Genomic DNA, 13,084 nt, shown 5'->3' with positions numbered 1-13,084 from the left:
GCATCCTGTATAAAATGTTTTTAAAAGCTGCTTAATTTGTAATCTTCTTCTAAAAGAGAGAAAAAGCCATTAAGACGTCAGATCCCTGAATGAGCCTTGTGTCTGTGTGTGTTTATTTTAATTTATTGAATACAAATTTTCTTAGCCGTTTTTTTTTTTTCTCCCTAAAAAGATCTGGAGAGAGGGGGTAAAAACACCCGCTGAATAGCTAATTCTCCAAAGCGGCAATTCTGCGTAATTTCACCATGAATGGTTCAGGACGAACATTAATTGTCAACATACACCCCCTTGCGATAATGCAATTTTTATCTCTTAAATCGTTTGTGAGCGGCAATTAATTGCATCAAATAATAGTATACATTTATACATTTAGTATAACAGGAACAATTACGTTTCTCCGAGATGGGGGGGAAAAAATTGAAGCACAAAAAAGCGGTTTTGAAAGCAGGTATTTTTTTGTTTTAATGGATTTATTTTTGTATTTTCTCACTTTTTAGTTACTCTGTTTTTTGATTTGCATTTTTTTGTTTAAAAATAAATTACTTTCATGCATTTATTGCAACATAAAACATGGGGGGTTTCCATTCATGAGTCATTATATTTTCCATTTAAATGAAAAATCCTTAAATCTCCATTATGCTCTACCTGAAAATTACTGTTCTAATAATGAACTGGCCCAAAATGTACAACTGCTTTCTCAGCCGGCATGAGTTTCCTTAAGTTGAAACCTTTTTGCTGTTTCTATACAGACACCTAAAATTGGCAAAATGTGATCAAAAAGTTCTCAACTTCTATTCGTCTTTTAAAGGTACCATGGTACAAGCCAAACATTTGACACCCCCATGAAGAGGTACTGTACTTTATCCTAAGTGGGCTACTTTTCCTCCATTGACTCCAGAACAGCTTTTTCTTTTTTTTTCTGCGCCCCTCCATTCCATAGTTATGCCCCCCTGAAATGATGGAAGTTGTTCCTACAACCAACTTGGTACATACCACAGTACTTCTCTGGGGTGCGGCTATGTCTTGACTGGCCAGTCAGAGGAGAAAAGGCAAATGAGAAGTTCAGTGGTATACACCCAGATGGTTAAAGGAAAAAAATTCTTTATTTCTAGGGGTATAGCTTTAAAACGGAGGGGCACAAAATAAACAGAAAACCTTTTACAAAATCTTTGCAATTAGAGGAGGCAATCAGTTTAAAGGGGTCGTCCAGTACTTTAACATTGATGGCCTATCCTTAAGATAGGTCATCAATGTCTGATTGGGTTGGGGTGCGATACCTGGCACCCCTACTGGTCAGCTGTTCCTGGTGTTGGCGGCAGCCGGAACTGCTTAGTTGCAGAGCTGCATTGCTCTTTTGACAGAATAGTGGCTGCTGACTAGTTCTGCACATCCACACCTATTGACTTGAATTAGGTGACAAATGTATAGCACCCGGCCGCTGCCACTATACAGTCGACAGAGCTCCGCAACTTTAACAGTTCCAGCCACCACCGACCCCGGGAACTGCTGATCAGCGGCGGTTCCGGGTGTTGCACCCCCATCAATCAGACATTGATGGCGTATCATAAGGATAGGCCATCAATGATAAAGTCCTGGACAACCTCTTTTAAATTGAAAATTCAATGAAAGGTGCTCTTTAAACCTCTGAAAAACCTAAAGTAGTCCTATTTCGAGGACCTATACCCAACACTTTCCCTCTACTCCTCAGGCAAAAGAATTCAACAGATCATAAGTGCACTTTTACAAAATTTTTGACATACTTAGAAGTTTGGATTGGTGGAGAACCCAATGCTGAGACCTTTACTGATTCCTAAGACAAAGGGGCAGAAATACAAAGCCATTGGCTATTCTCCTTGTAGACGGAGACCCGGCTAAATAAAAAGTCTGAGCCTACCATTAATCTTCGAGGAGAGCAGAGCACTTCTGGTTCTCCATTTTAACAATCTCTACAGATCATTGCACCTATGCCCCCAACGATCTAAACTTTTGATGTGTCAATACCACATGTCGAAAGTTTTCTGAAAATGCAGTTACTCTATAAACGATGTCTGGAACCTTCTTGAATATTGAGTTCTGCAGTTTTGCAACAGTGGCCCGAATTAAGAAAAGGCTATAGAGATATTGCTTTGGACCTTTGAAATATGCATGTAGGAGGCCAAATCAAGCCACACTTGTCTTCTAATTTTATGTTTAAATTACTTTATGATGGTGATCAAAGCGACTTGATTTGTGCCGAGTTGATCATTCTACCTTCGAAAAGAAAAATTATCGAATTTTGCCTGGTCATAAAAATTGACCTTTCAGTTTGTATCTTTTTGGCCCTCGTGTAACTTCTGCCCACTTGCATACATATATATGTATGTTTTATATATATATATATATATATATATATATATATATTTATTTATTATTTTTTGTTTCATAATAATCTTCATCAATTTTTTCATTTTAATGTTTCAAGTAAGTTACTGACATATTATCTATTAAAACCATCTTTATTTTTATTCTAGCTGACTTCTTTCTAATGTCGTCTTCATTGTGTCTTTGAAATCATTTTAGATTGGATGCAAAGACTATTACATTCTTAGAATTTTTTTCTTCGTGTTTTTTTTTTTTTTTTTCTCCCGTTATTTTCATGTAATGAGTTTCTTTTAACCTGTCTATTTCAGATGAATATCTAAATCAATGTTTTCATGATGAGTTTGTGAATATAAGGAACATGACTTCTAAAATGAGATAGAAAGAAGGGTGCAAGAGACATCAGCATCTGATAAAAAAATACCCGCTTGTTATTTTTGTCTTCATAGATGGATATTGACAAAGTACCATTTGCTGTTTATTAAAATTTGTAGCCGTTCTTGAGATGGTGGCGCTTTTATTTACAGCTTGTTGCCTGAGAGACCGACCACTGCTGCGGTCTAGCTTTGTAAGCATTGTGTTGAAGCTAGCAGGGATTAGAAGGTAACGGCATGCTCCAGTGATCCTGGAAACACTCAAAACCATGCTTGCAAGCTCAAAAAGCTTATAAGAAGTTCTGCTGTCCAACAGTGGTGGTCTGTTTTCGAAGCAGCCAGATAATAACAAAATAAAAAGTGTTAATCTTTCGAGAACTAGGTATAAAGTGTCCTTGGCAGTAAACTCTCTGCAACCACGTCTTTCTGCCTTTGAGTGACCGCTGTAGTGGTCACCATAATGGATGCTGAAGCCATCGCTCAAGATCAGAAGGGTAGGGTTGGGAACAGTCGGTGCAAAGAGCTCGGGGCACTTCATAGTAAGGGAACACTTGGTCTGTGACCACCTACCTCGAAGCTGTATCTAGCTTACAAATTGAGACATTGAGTTTGTCTCTGGTCAGTTGGCCTATGCCTTAGGAAAAATTTTTAGAGGAGTTCTGGAGTTCAAAGCCATGTCTCCAATTTCTCCATACTAGATCGTCATACTGTATGTGCCAAAAATCATACATAGTGCAAGCATCTACCACTATTTAATAAAAATGTCAGTAGCCTCCTCAGGGGCTCAGATGCTGGCCATCAAGCTTCTGTAGGTGGATACAGCACTGGTTGCAGCATGCTCATAATTCCTGCTGTGTAACCAGAGTAGAACGATGTAAGTTTCATCCTGTCATCTGTTTCTTCTAGGTTCTGACATGGCCGTGTTCTGTCTCCTCTGTGGGAAACGCTTTCAGACTCAAACTGCTCTCCAGCAACACATGGAGGTCCACGCAGGAGTGCGAAGTTACATCTGCAGCGAGTGCAACCGGACTTTTCCTAGCCATACCGCACTAAAACGGCACCTTCGCTCACACACAGGTAAGGAAACGTTACAGCACCATGGACAGCACCGTTCAGAATTTTGCTGCTTTCGATCACAGATTGTCCATTTATTGGTCTATCCCCCCAGAGATATTGTGCATTTTTGAAAAGAAGGTTCACCTTTTTTAAAGAATGCTACTAACTTTTTGCTGGTATTGGTCACTAAACTAGAAATTCCTCATACGCTACAATTAGTGGGTCAGACAATCTGCTACCATAAACCATAGCCTTTTCTCACATAGGGCAAAGTAATAAAAGACCGCACTAGTTGTCTACCGATGTTCTAAAAAGGGAATATGGTTTGGTTTTTGAGAAAGTGTAACATGAAATAATGCAACCTAGACTTGGCATCAATCAATTTGCAATCCAGACAAAGCAAAGAAGACCATGAAGCTCCAATTGGCACCAATGTACAAACAACCATCTGTTATGAACCTTCTTAGAAGAACCAATAGTTCCACCTCCCCTAATGTTGGTTATGACCAATGACTTATTACTTCCAACATCTGATGATATAAACAGCTTACAATTCCTAAAGTCGTCTAAGTGACGCTGGCATAATTCACGGCAGGCAGCTCTTTATTTGCCGCCACTGACCAGCGCTCAACATTTTTTTTTTTTTTTTTTCTGGTGAGAAGGGTAGGAAGTGTAATAGGTAGACAATTGATCCCCCCTCCTTGTCTTGTGCTGCAGAGCGGCGCGTGCTTTCATTAATAATGCAAGAGGTGTCTTCAGCATGCGTGCCCAGTCTGTGTGCTTAACATCAGCAGCTGTGTTTGATAGCAAAGCCACTGTCAGCCTCCTGGCATTGATTTAGAGGGACTCTTGATGTACTTTCATAATAGCTGTGCAATAGGGGCGAGAAGGAGCTGTGGGGTTACCGCCTTTCTTCTGGCCACAGGGGTTAGACCCATTTGTAAATAAAATGTAAATCTTTGGTAGGGATAGTTAATCCAAATACGCCTCGTTTTTGCTTTCTGTAGGTTTTAATTGCCCTCCTTGATGTAGAGCTCATGGGCTATAATGGTGTATACAGTGCCCATTGAGCATTGGTTTACCCTACTTGCTCCATCATCAGCATCATGTAAAATTGTCCTAAACTTTCTTCTTTATATTAGCCCATCACATGACTACTCTTGGTATTGATGGATGGCAGAAAGAAAGTATTTCTTGAGTAAAATGATGGTGTCACACATAATGTATCACATTTTTTTAATTTTGTCCCCCTAAAAAAATAAATGTAAACCCTGTAAGTGGATCCAAAAAGGACCTGCAGCCAACCCTGATGTTTTACTAAATGCTTGTGTTCTCCATGAAGTTGCCTCTTTCTTATGACTATGTTGTGCAAGTCCTCTGTTATCCCTTCTAGTAATTTGTGAATAAATGTATAACTGGGCTTTGCCATTCCCTTTGTCGAAGCGGTGTGGTCCCTAGATAGTTGACACTGATTTTTAGATATTGAGCAATTCTTCATGCCTTTTATGGTCCAGCCATGCCTAACAAATCCAAATTGTCCATTTGGTGTATATACACACTGCTCAAAAAAATAAAGGAAACACTTAAACAACAGAATATAACTCAAAGTAAATCAAACTTCTGTGAAATCAAACTGTCCACTTAGGAAGCAACACTGATTGACAATCAATTTCACATGCTGTTGTGCAAATGGAATAGACAATAGATGGAAATTATTGGCAATTATCAAGACACCCTCAATAAAGGAGTGGTTCTGCAGGTGGGGACCACAGACCACATCTCAGTACCAATGCTTTCTGGCTCATGTTTTGGTCACTTTTGAATATTGGTTGTGCTCACACTCGTGGTAGCATGAGACGGACTCTACAACCCACAGAAGTTGCTCAGGTTATGCAGCTCATCCACGATGGCACATCAAAGTCGGCTGTGGCAAGAAGGTTTGCTGTGTCTGTCAGCGTAGTGTCCAGAGGCTGGAGGCGCTACCAGGAGACAGGCCAGTACACCAGGAGATGTGGAGGAGGCCGTAGGAGGGCAACAACCCAGCAGCAGGACCGCTACCTCCGCCTTTGTGCAAGGAGGAACAGGAGGAGCACTGCCAGAGCCCTGCAAAATTACCTCCAGCAGGCCACAAATGTGCATGTGTCTTCACAAATGGTTAGAAACCGACTTCATGAGGGTGGTATGAGGGCCCGACGTCCACAGATGGGGGTTGTGCTCACAGCCCAACACTATGCAGGACCCTTGGCATTTGCCACAGAACACCAGGATTGGCAAAGTCGCCACTGGCTCCCTGTGCTCTTCACAGATGAAAGCAGGTTCACACTGAGCACATGTGACAGACGTGACAGTCTGGAGACGCCGTGGAGAGCGATCTGCTGCCTGCAACATCCTTCAGCATGACCGGTTTGGCAGTGGGTCAGTAATGGTGTGGGGCGGCATTTCTTTGGAGGGCCGCACAGCCCTCCATGTGCTCGCCAGAGGTAGCCTGACTGCCATTAGGTACCGAGATGAGATCCTCAGACCCCTTGTGAGACCATATGCTGGTGCGGTTGGCCCTGGGTTCCTCCTAATGCAGGACAATGCCAGACCTCATGTGGCTGGAGCGTGTCAGCAGTTCCTGAAAGATGAAGGCATTGAAGCTATGGACTGGCCTGCCCGTTCCCCAGACCTGAATCCGATTGAGCACATCTGGGACATCATGTCTCGCTCCATCCACCAACGTCACTTTGCACCACAGACTGTCCAGGAGTTGGCGGATGCCTTAGTCCAGGTCTGGGAGGAGATTCCACAGGAGACCATCCTCAACCTCATCAGTAGCATGCCCAGGCGTTGTAGGGAGGTCATACAGGCACGTGGAGGCCACACACAATACGGAGACTCATTTTGACTTGTTTTAAGGACATTACATCAAAGTTGGATCAGCCTGTAGTGTGTTTTACACTTTAATTTTGGGGGTGACTCCAAATCCAGGACTCCATTGGTTAATAAATTTGATTTCCATTGATGATTTTTGTGTGATTTTGTTGTCAGCACATTCAACTTTGTACAGAACAAAGTATTCAATGAGAATATTTCATTCATTCAGATCTAGGATGTGTTATTTGAGTGTTCCCTTTATTTTTTTGAGCAGTGTACATCTATTGTTTTTTAAAGGCTTCCATATGATATTGCCCTTAACTTATCTTTCCCTGGTTCCCTACTTCCGGTTAATATCGCCATATTGGTTTTTCTTATTGATTTCTAGGAAGATTGACACTCTCCAACCTTCACACTCCTAAACACCCTCTTTTCTTGTATACAGTAACTTATTTTTTAATACAATTTGAGCTGTAACTTTCTGGGAAAACCTCTACTGAGCAACTTTTCCGAATTTTTGGTCCAGTGGATCGACAATTTGGTTCGGCAGGGAAAGATTAGCTCTTTTACGGCCAATTTGAATCCTTCATTATAGTTGTACCTATACCACATTCCCTTTTTCTTACTTCCCATCTCTCGGTTGATCTTGACCGACAAGTCTTTTTTTCAGCTGTATTAATATGTAACTTGATTTCCTTTCATCAGCCATTGACTCAAGATGGACATGTGTGGGTAAGGTGTTCCATATGCAAAGAAAATGGTCTACTAAATGCTCATTTGGTCAAAAGCTGCGTCTCCGACTCGCCTATACACAAGAATGTTTTGCTTGTGTTCTCCATCATGAGAGCAGAGAAAGCCACTGCCAAATTCCGCTGACCCCGGCTCATCTGCCTGGAGGAACAGAGGGTTGAGAAGTTAAATTCAAACCAACCCTCATCTTCCTCAGCAATTCCTTCCTTCTCAATTACTATATTCCCCCATATACAAAAACAGTCTGCACTTTCCTCTGGTGCTGGTGCCATTCCAGCAATGTAAGCACAGTGTTTCCTGCGGCTTACGTGACATAGCACTCAGTGGTCGACAATGGGCCAAAGTTGTAGAGCAGCAGCCGATCCCACTTCCTCCAGATGTCAATTTCCTCCAAAGGAAGTTGACGTGCCCCCTGGGCCGTGGGGGTACTCTGCAGCCGGGCCTCTAGTAGCTGGGGGATATCACGGTAGCTGGCCTGGTCCGTGACCCAGGGCTGTCAGTAAAAAGGGGAAATGTTTATAGGAGATTTGGAAAGTTCGTGACGCCACCTGTGGAATGCGGCTAAGGGGTGCCACCAGTGCGGACCAGTCCTCTGGAGCTGGTGTTACGGCAGCAGGGTTGGTGTGGCTCTCCACAGGTAGAGCTAGCTCCAGGGCAGCGTGGGGGTAATGGATGGTGCAGGAGAGAGATGGCAGGGCGGTCCTGGAGGAAAGACAGACACTCACACGGGGGTAAGCTTCAGTACCTTTACTGGTGATGCTGCAGGCACGGTCCAGGGTACTCCAGGTGAAGGGCACACTTTTGGACTCTCCCCAGTGAGCGGGTATAGGGCCTCCTGATCCGTGGCTTTACTTGTTAAGCTTCTGACCTTCCTGGAGCTAGGCCTAGCTTGGTTACTGTCTCTCTTTGCACCTGCTGACCTGGTGGTAGGGTCTTCTCTTTGGAGATCACTCTCCCTGGACGCTGGGGCCTCCGTGACTCCGAGCCCTGGTACTGTAGTCAGCGTTTGGTGAACCTGGGACCTGTAGTCCTCCAGGGGTTCCGTTGGTTCCTACTGGGTATAAAGAGTCCCTGTAGGCGTGGACCCGGTGTCCGGTATATATATCGGGGTGAGCCTGGTATGCTCCTCTACCCCCTCACTACTTCTTCCTTCTCCTCTCGCCTTCGGCCACACTCAGGCCCTCACTAGGCTTCCACACGTGCTGTAGGCCTCGGCTCGCCTAAGCACAGCAGCCAGCTTGCTGCTCTCTTCACTGCTCTCTGAGCGTCAGCACGCTCTGCTCAACTCTGAGTGGTGTTCCTCTCTCTCTGAACACTCACTAACTGCCTAGCTCCACCCTCCCTTTATATGTCCCTAACGGGCTCCCTCTGCTGGTCTGAGGTGTTAGGGTGGAGGTGTGTGAATGTGTGAGGGCCTCTTGTGGAGAAGTCCATCCATGCACCCTTCTGAGTTCTGTGGCACCAAGGCGTAGCAGGGCGCCACAAAGTGAATGTGAATACGCCCATTAGCGGACACTTTTTGGCTGCAGGGCTCACATGACATAACAATGTCACGATAGCCCTGGGAGATTCGGTGCCAACATTGCTGGGACAGTAGCGAGACTGGAAAGAAGTACAGGCTGTTATTATACATGGGGGGAAAATGGTAATTGAGAAGGGGTTGTCCGAACAGTGGACAACCCATTTTAAGATGTAAGGGGGCCATTAAGGAAATGATAAATACTATAGAACCATTTGCAATGAACCTCCTCGAAAAGCTCTCTTCCCAGGTGCTGATGCTCTTCAACTCTTCATCTCCCTTCTCCAGTACAAACACTTGTTTAGCACAGTCACAAGAGGCCGATTATGCATCGCTTGATCTTAATTATGTATTGAGGTCTATTAACAATTACACACACTGGATAGATTAGGGGCTGCCTTTTAATATTTGCAGCGGTGTGCCACTTTCTGATCTACTCCTGGATATGGCTGATTTAAAAGTACCTGTAAAAAAAATTTATTTGTATTTTTTTTAATCAAATATTTATAGTGATGAAGCTTGGAAATAAGGAGCGTAATAAAAGAATACAAGTAGATAGCGCTCGTGTAACCGGGAGGACAATTTATGCAGAGGCACAGCCGCGGTCTGACACCAGGATAATGAAAAAACGTAGGTCATTGCGGATGACTTAAAGTCTCCGGGAGTCGGAGAAAATGTATGAAGCAACGAGAACATTACACGCTTGGCAGGCCGGCCGAGGAAAAAATACAGGCGCCCTTGTTCCCCCGCCGTAAACGCAAGGGCCTCCGATCCACAGCCCGCAGAAAATTGCAATTACAGTGACAAGTGGAATCAGTAATATTTTAAATATTCATGAGCTGGGGCTGCGGTGATCAATCTGGTTTTATTGTCCTTGCTCTGCCTTCTGACATAAATAAAGAGCCACGGGCCTGTCACCCTCTTTATTATATTTTCCGTCTGTAGTCTTGGCTGAATGCAGGAGACGATGTGTACCACACAAACAGGGTGTGTACATGTGTCATTGTGCTCCGTCTGCACATGCATGGAGCCGAACATTACTGTATTTCTGTCTCTCTAATATGTGATTAACATTTAAGGATTCTGCTGATAGACTGGAGTAAGGGTCCTTTTATTCCTCGCTTTATGCACATAAAATTAGATATGTCATGTTCACACTGGCATCATGGTGTTGGTTTTATTTTACCAGAGGGTTGAACAATCTTTGCCACTAATCCTGTCTGATCCAATTAACTTCTAGTTGGTCGCTTTACAATAGATATGTATGTGTGTGTGTGTATGCATGTATGTATGTGTGTGTGTGTGTGTGTGTGTATGTATATGTGTATGTATATGTGTATATATATATATATATATATATATGTGTGTATGTGTGTGTATATATATATATATATATGTATATATATATATGTATATATATATGTGTATATATATATATATATATGTATATATATATGTGTATATATATGTGTATATATATTTATTACTATGTCTATTTCTATTTTTTTTTACATTTTCAAAATCTATAAAACTCTTAAGATATATATTTAAAAAGTTACATGTTTTGTTTTCTTTAAATGCTCTAAACACACACGATTTTAATTAAGTATTTAATTTATAAATATTTAGATAATTTAATCTGTCCATAACCTGTGACCACTGGACGATAGACTGGTAACAGTGCGATGTCATGTGTCCATCACGCTGCAATGATGACGTTGCGTCACCCAATAGAAGAGTTGGGCGTGCCAGGAGGTAAAGAGATCAGCAGGGTTCCCATCCAGCGATCATAGATTACTGACCTTCCAGAGTCCAAGGCACCAGGCAGTCTCCGTTGGATGATTACTTTATCAGTAAAAAAGTACACAACAAAAATATCACATGCGACGTTTCGGCCACACAGGGCCTTTATCAAGCCATAGAAATAAGGTGTTTTGGCTTGATAAAGGCCCTGTGTGCCAAAACTTTGCATGCTACATTTTTTGTGTACATTGTTACTTAAAGTGATTGTGACATGCAGAAGTAGTGCTGTTGCTTTAAAAGCATTCATCAACTATTCGAAGTAACACAAGCACAGGAGACAGTAAGTGTCGTGCTCCAGAAGCATCCAGCAACTAGAGGGGTTAACACAGTTACAGGAGAAGGGGAGTGTTTTAGCAGAGCCCCAGGGGGATTGTGGGGAAGTTGTTTACGATCTGGCTGGAGCCGAAGAGAAAGGTGGTGTGTGTGTCCTGTATCTCACAGAAGCGCCCTTGCAAGTGAAAAGGATTCAAGTCAGGAGTGAAGCTAAGCACAGGTCAGGTAGAGTTCCTGAACTAACAGTGCAGAGTATTGTCAGGCAGAAAGATAAGAACTGGAAGAAATGGTGTCACAGGGATCATCTCCCTCAGCAACTCCCCCCCACCCCCCCCCACCCCCTCCTCCATCTCACCGTGCTGTAAAGAATGCTGTGTTCATTAATGCGCCTTTGCATTAGAACTGTGCCGTCCTGTACTACTGGGAAGACTGTGAACTGCTGTGCTTCTAAGGAAACTGTACTGTTTGTCACTGGAGCCTGTTGTTCATAAGACAAGCTGCACAGCCAGTGCAAGTTAACTTATTAAATGCTACTACTGTTTTATGAGGTCTCTTGTCAAGTGTGTCTGGTCAGCAAGTGAGACAACCTACATGTCTGTGCCTGAGGGTCAATACCCCTGTGTGCCTGAGAGAAGCTGCAGCACATGGTCTATGGTCGCCCTGAGTAACGGTTCCCCCAGAACTCCAAAGAATTCATGTAACCTGTCTTGCCCCAATCTGAACCTAGCGGCGTGCGTGTAACATGATCATCTGAAGGAGACTGCCCTGTGCTGGATTGTTATATTGCCACATTATCGTAGAGGGTTGTACCAAGCTGCACAGACGACACTGGTGCACGGGATATATCTTTACTCACCTGGCAGGAGAACTAGAGTCCTGCGAATTCTTTCTCTGATCTTTATTCCCTAGTGATCATGGGGATGTTACCTGTGCTCATGTGAGGAGGCTGTGACTGATGGCAGCACTTCTTAATTCTGATCCCATTATTAAAAGGGTTGTCCTCTTTCAAAAAACTTTTACTTGTAGGCACAATTCATTGTAAAAAAAACAAACAAACTGTGCTTTACTTACTCTCAACAGATCTAGTACGGGGTCTCCGCTGCTTGTCTGCAGCGGTGTCATCACATCAACATCACTGCAGCCAATCCCTAAGCTCGGCAGCTCTACCTATGGCACAAGTTGCTCAGTCTTTGGTCTCCGTGATTGGCTGCAGCACTGTCAATGTGACGTCACTGTTGCAGCCAAACAGTTGAGTCTTAGGCTGTAGCGGAGGCACAGCACTGGACCCCAGGAGGGTTTTTTTTTTTGGGGGGGGGGGGTTTTATAACAAAGTATTAATATAGGGAAATTGTTTTTTGAAAGGTGGACAACCCCTTTAAATACAGGTAGTTTGGCCCTTTTAAAAGTCTTAACTTGGCTGAATTGTGATAACTAGTATATAAGGTAACATAAAATACACTGTTTAAGAGTAAATATTAAGAAAATAAAAAAGTAGCATAAATATGGTGTGAACAGCATCTGATGAGATTCTCACAAGCTCAATCACCGATATATTGACCTGCATCCTGTCCAATCCTTTGATAAGTAAATGCGGCCATCTTGTATTTTTAGGTGACCATCCATATGAATGCGAGTTCTGTGGAAGCTGTTTCCGGGATGAAAGTACACTGAAGGGTCACAAGCGCATCCACACGGGAGAAAAACCCTACGAGTGTAACGGCTGCGGAAAGAAATTCAGTCTGAAGCACCAACTGGAAACACATTACAGAGTTCACACAGGTGCGTTTTGGAAGGTCGTTCAATACTCAAATAAAAAGTGTAAAGCAATTTGTGTTGTTTTGTTTTGTTTTTTTTGGGGGGGGGGATTTTGTAATTGGAAAAAGATCGATTGTTTACATCAAAGACTGCAAAAAAATAGATAAGATGTATGTCTCAAAAAAAAAGAAATTATATTTTATGTTTTTGTAATTACTTGGATAAGGAAGTGCCATGGGTTACTGTTTTAGTATTGGTTGGTTGTATATTTAAGAGAAAAAAATATCCTAAACCTTTCAATTTTCACAATGGGAATGCTTTAATCTGGTTGACGGTCACT

At 42.8% G+C, this 13,084-nt stretch overlaps 1 protein-coding gene across 1 annotated transcript in view; it reads left to right on the top strand.

The window, feature by feature from the left end:
• Positions 1-13,084, top strand: part of ZBTB16 (zinc finger and BTB domain containing 16) — a 129,477-nt gene that overhangs the window by 112,408 nt on the left and 3,985 nt on the right. The window contains exons 5-6 of the mRNA XM_073657005.1: positions 3,639-3,809; positions 12,601-12,768. Coding sequence (XP_073513106.1) covers positions 3,639-3,809; positions 12,601-12,768 — 339 coding nt within the window. The remainder of the gene's footprint in view (positions 1-3,638; positions 3,810-12,600; positions 12,769-13,084) is intronic.

Source organism: Phyllobates terribilis, unplaced genomic scaffold (genome assembly GCF_046119375.1).
Source record: "Phyllobates terribilis strain yellow unplaced genomic scaffold, ASM4611937v1 Scaffold_12__6_contigs__length_324123572, whole genome shotgun sequence".
NCBI lineage: Eukaryota > Metazoa > Chordata > Amphibia > Anura > Dendrobatidae > Phyllobates > Phyllobates terribilis.
This window is presented reverse-complemented; position numbering and strand designations above follow the sequence as displayed.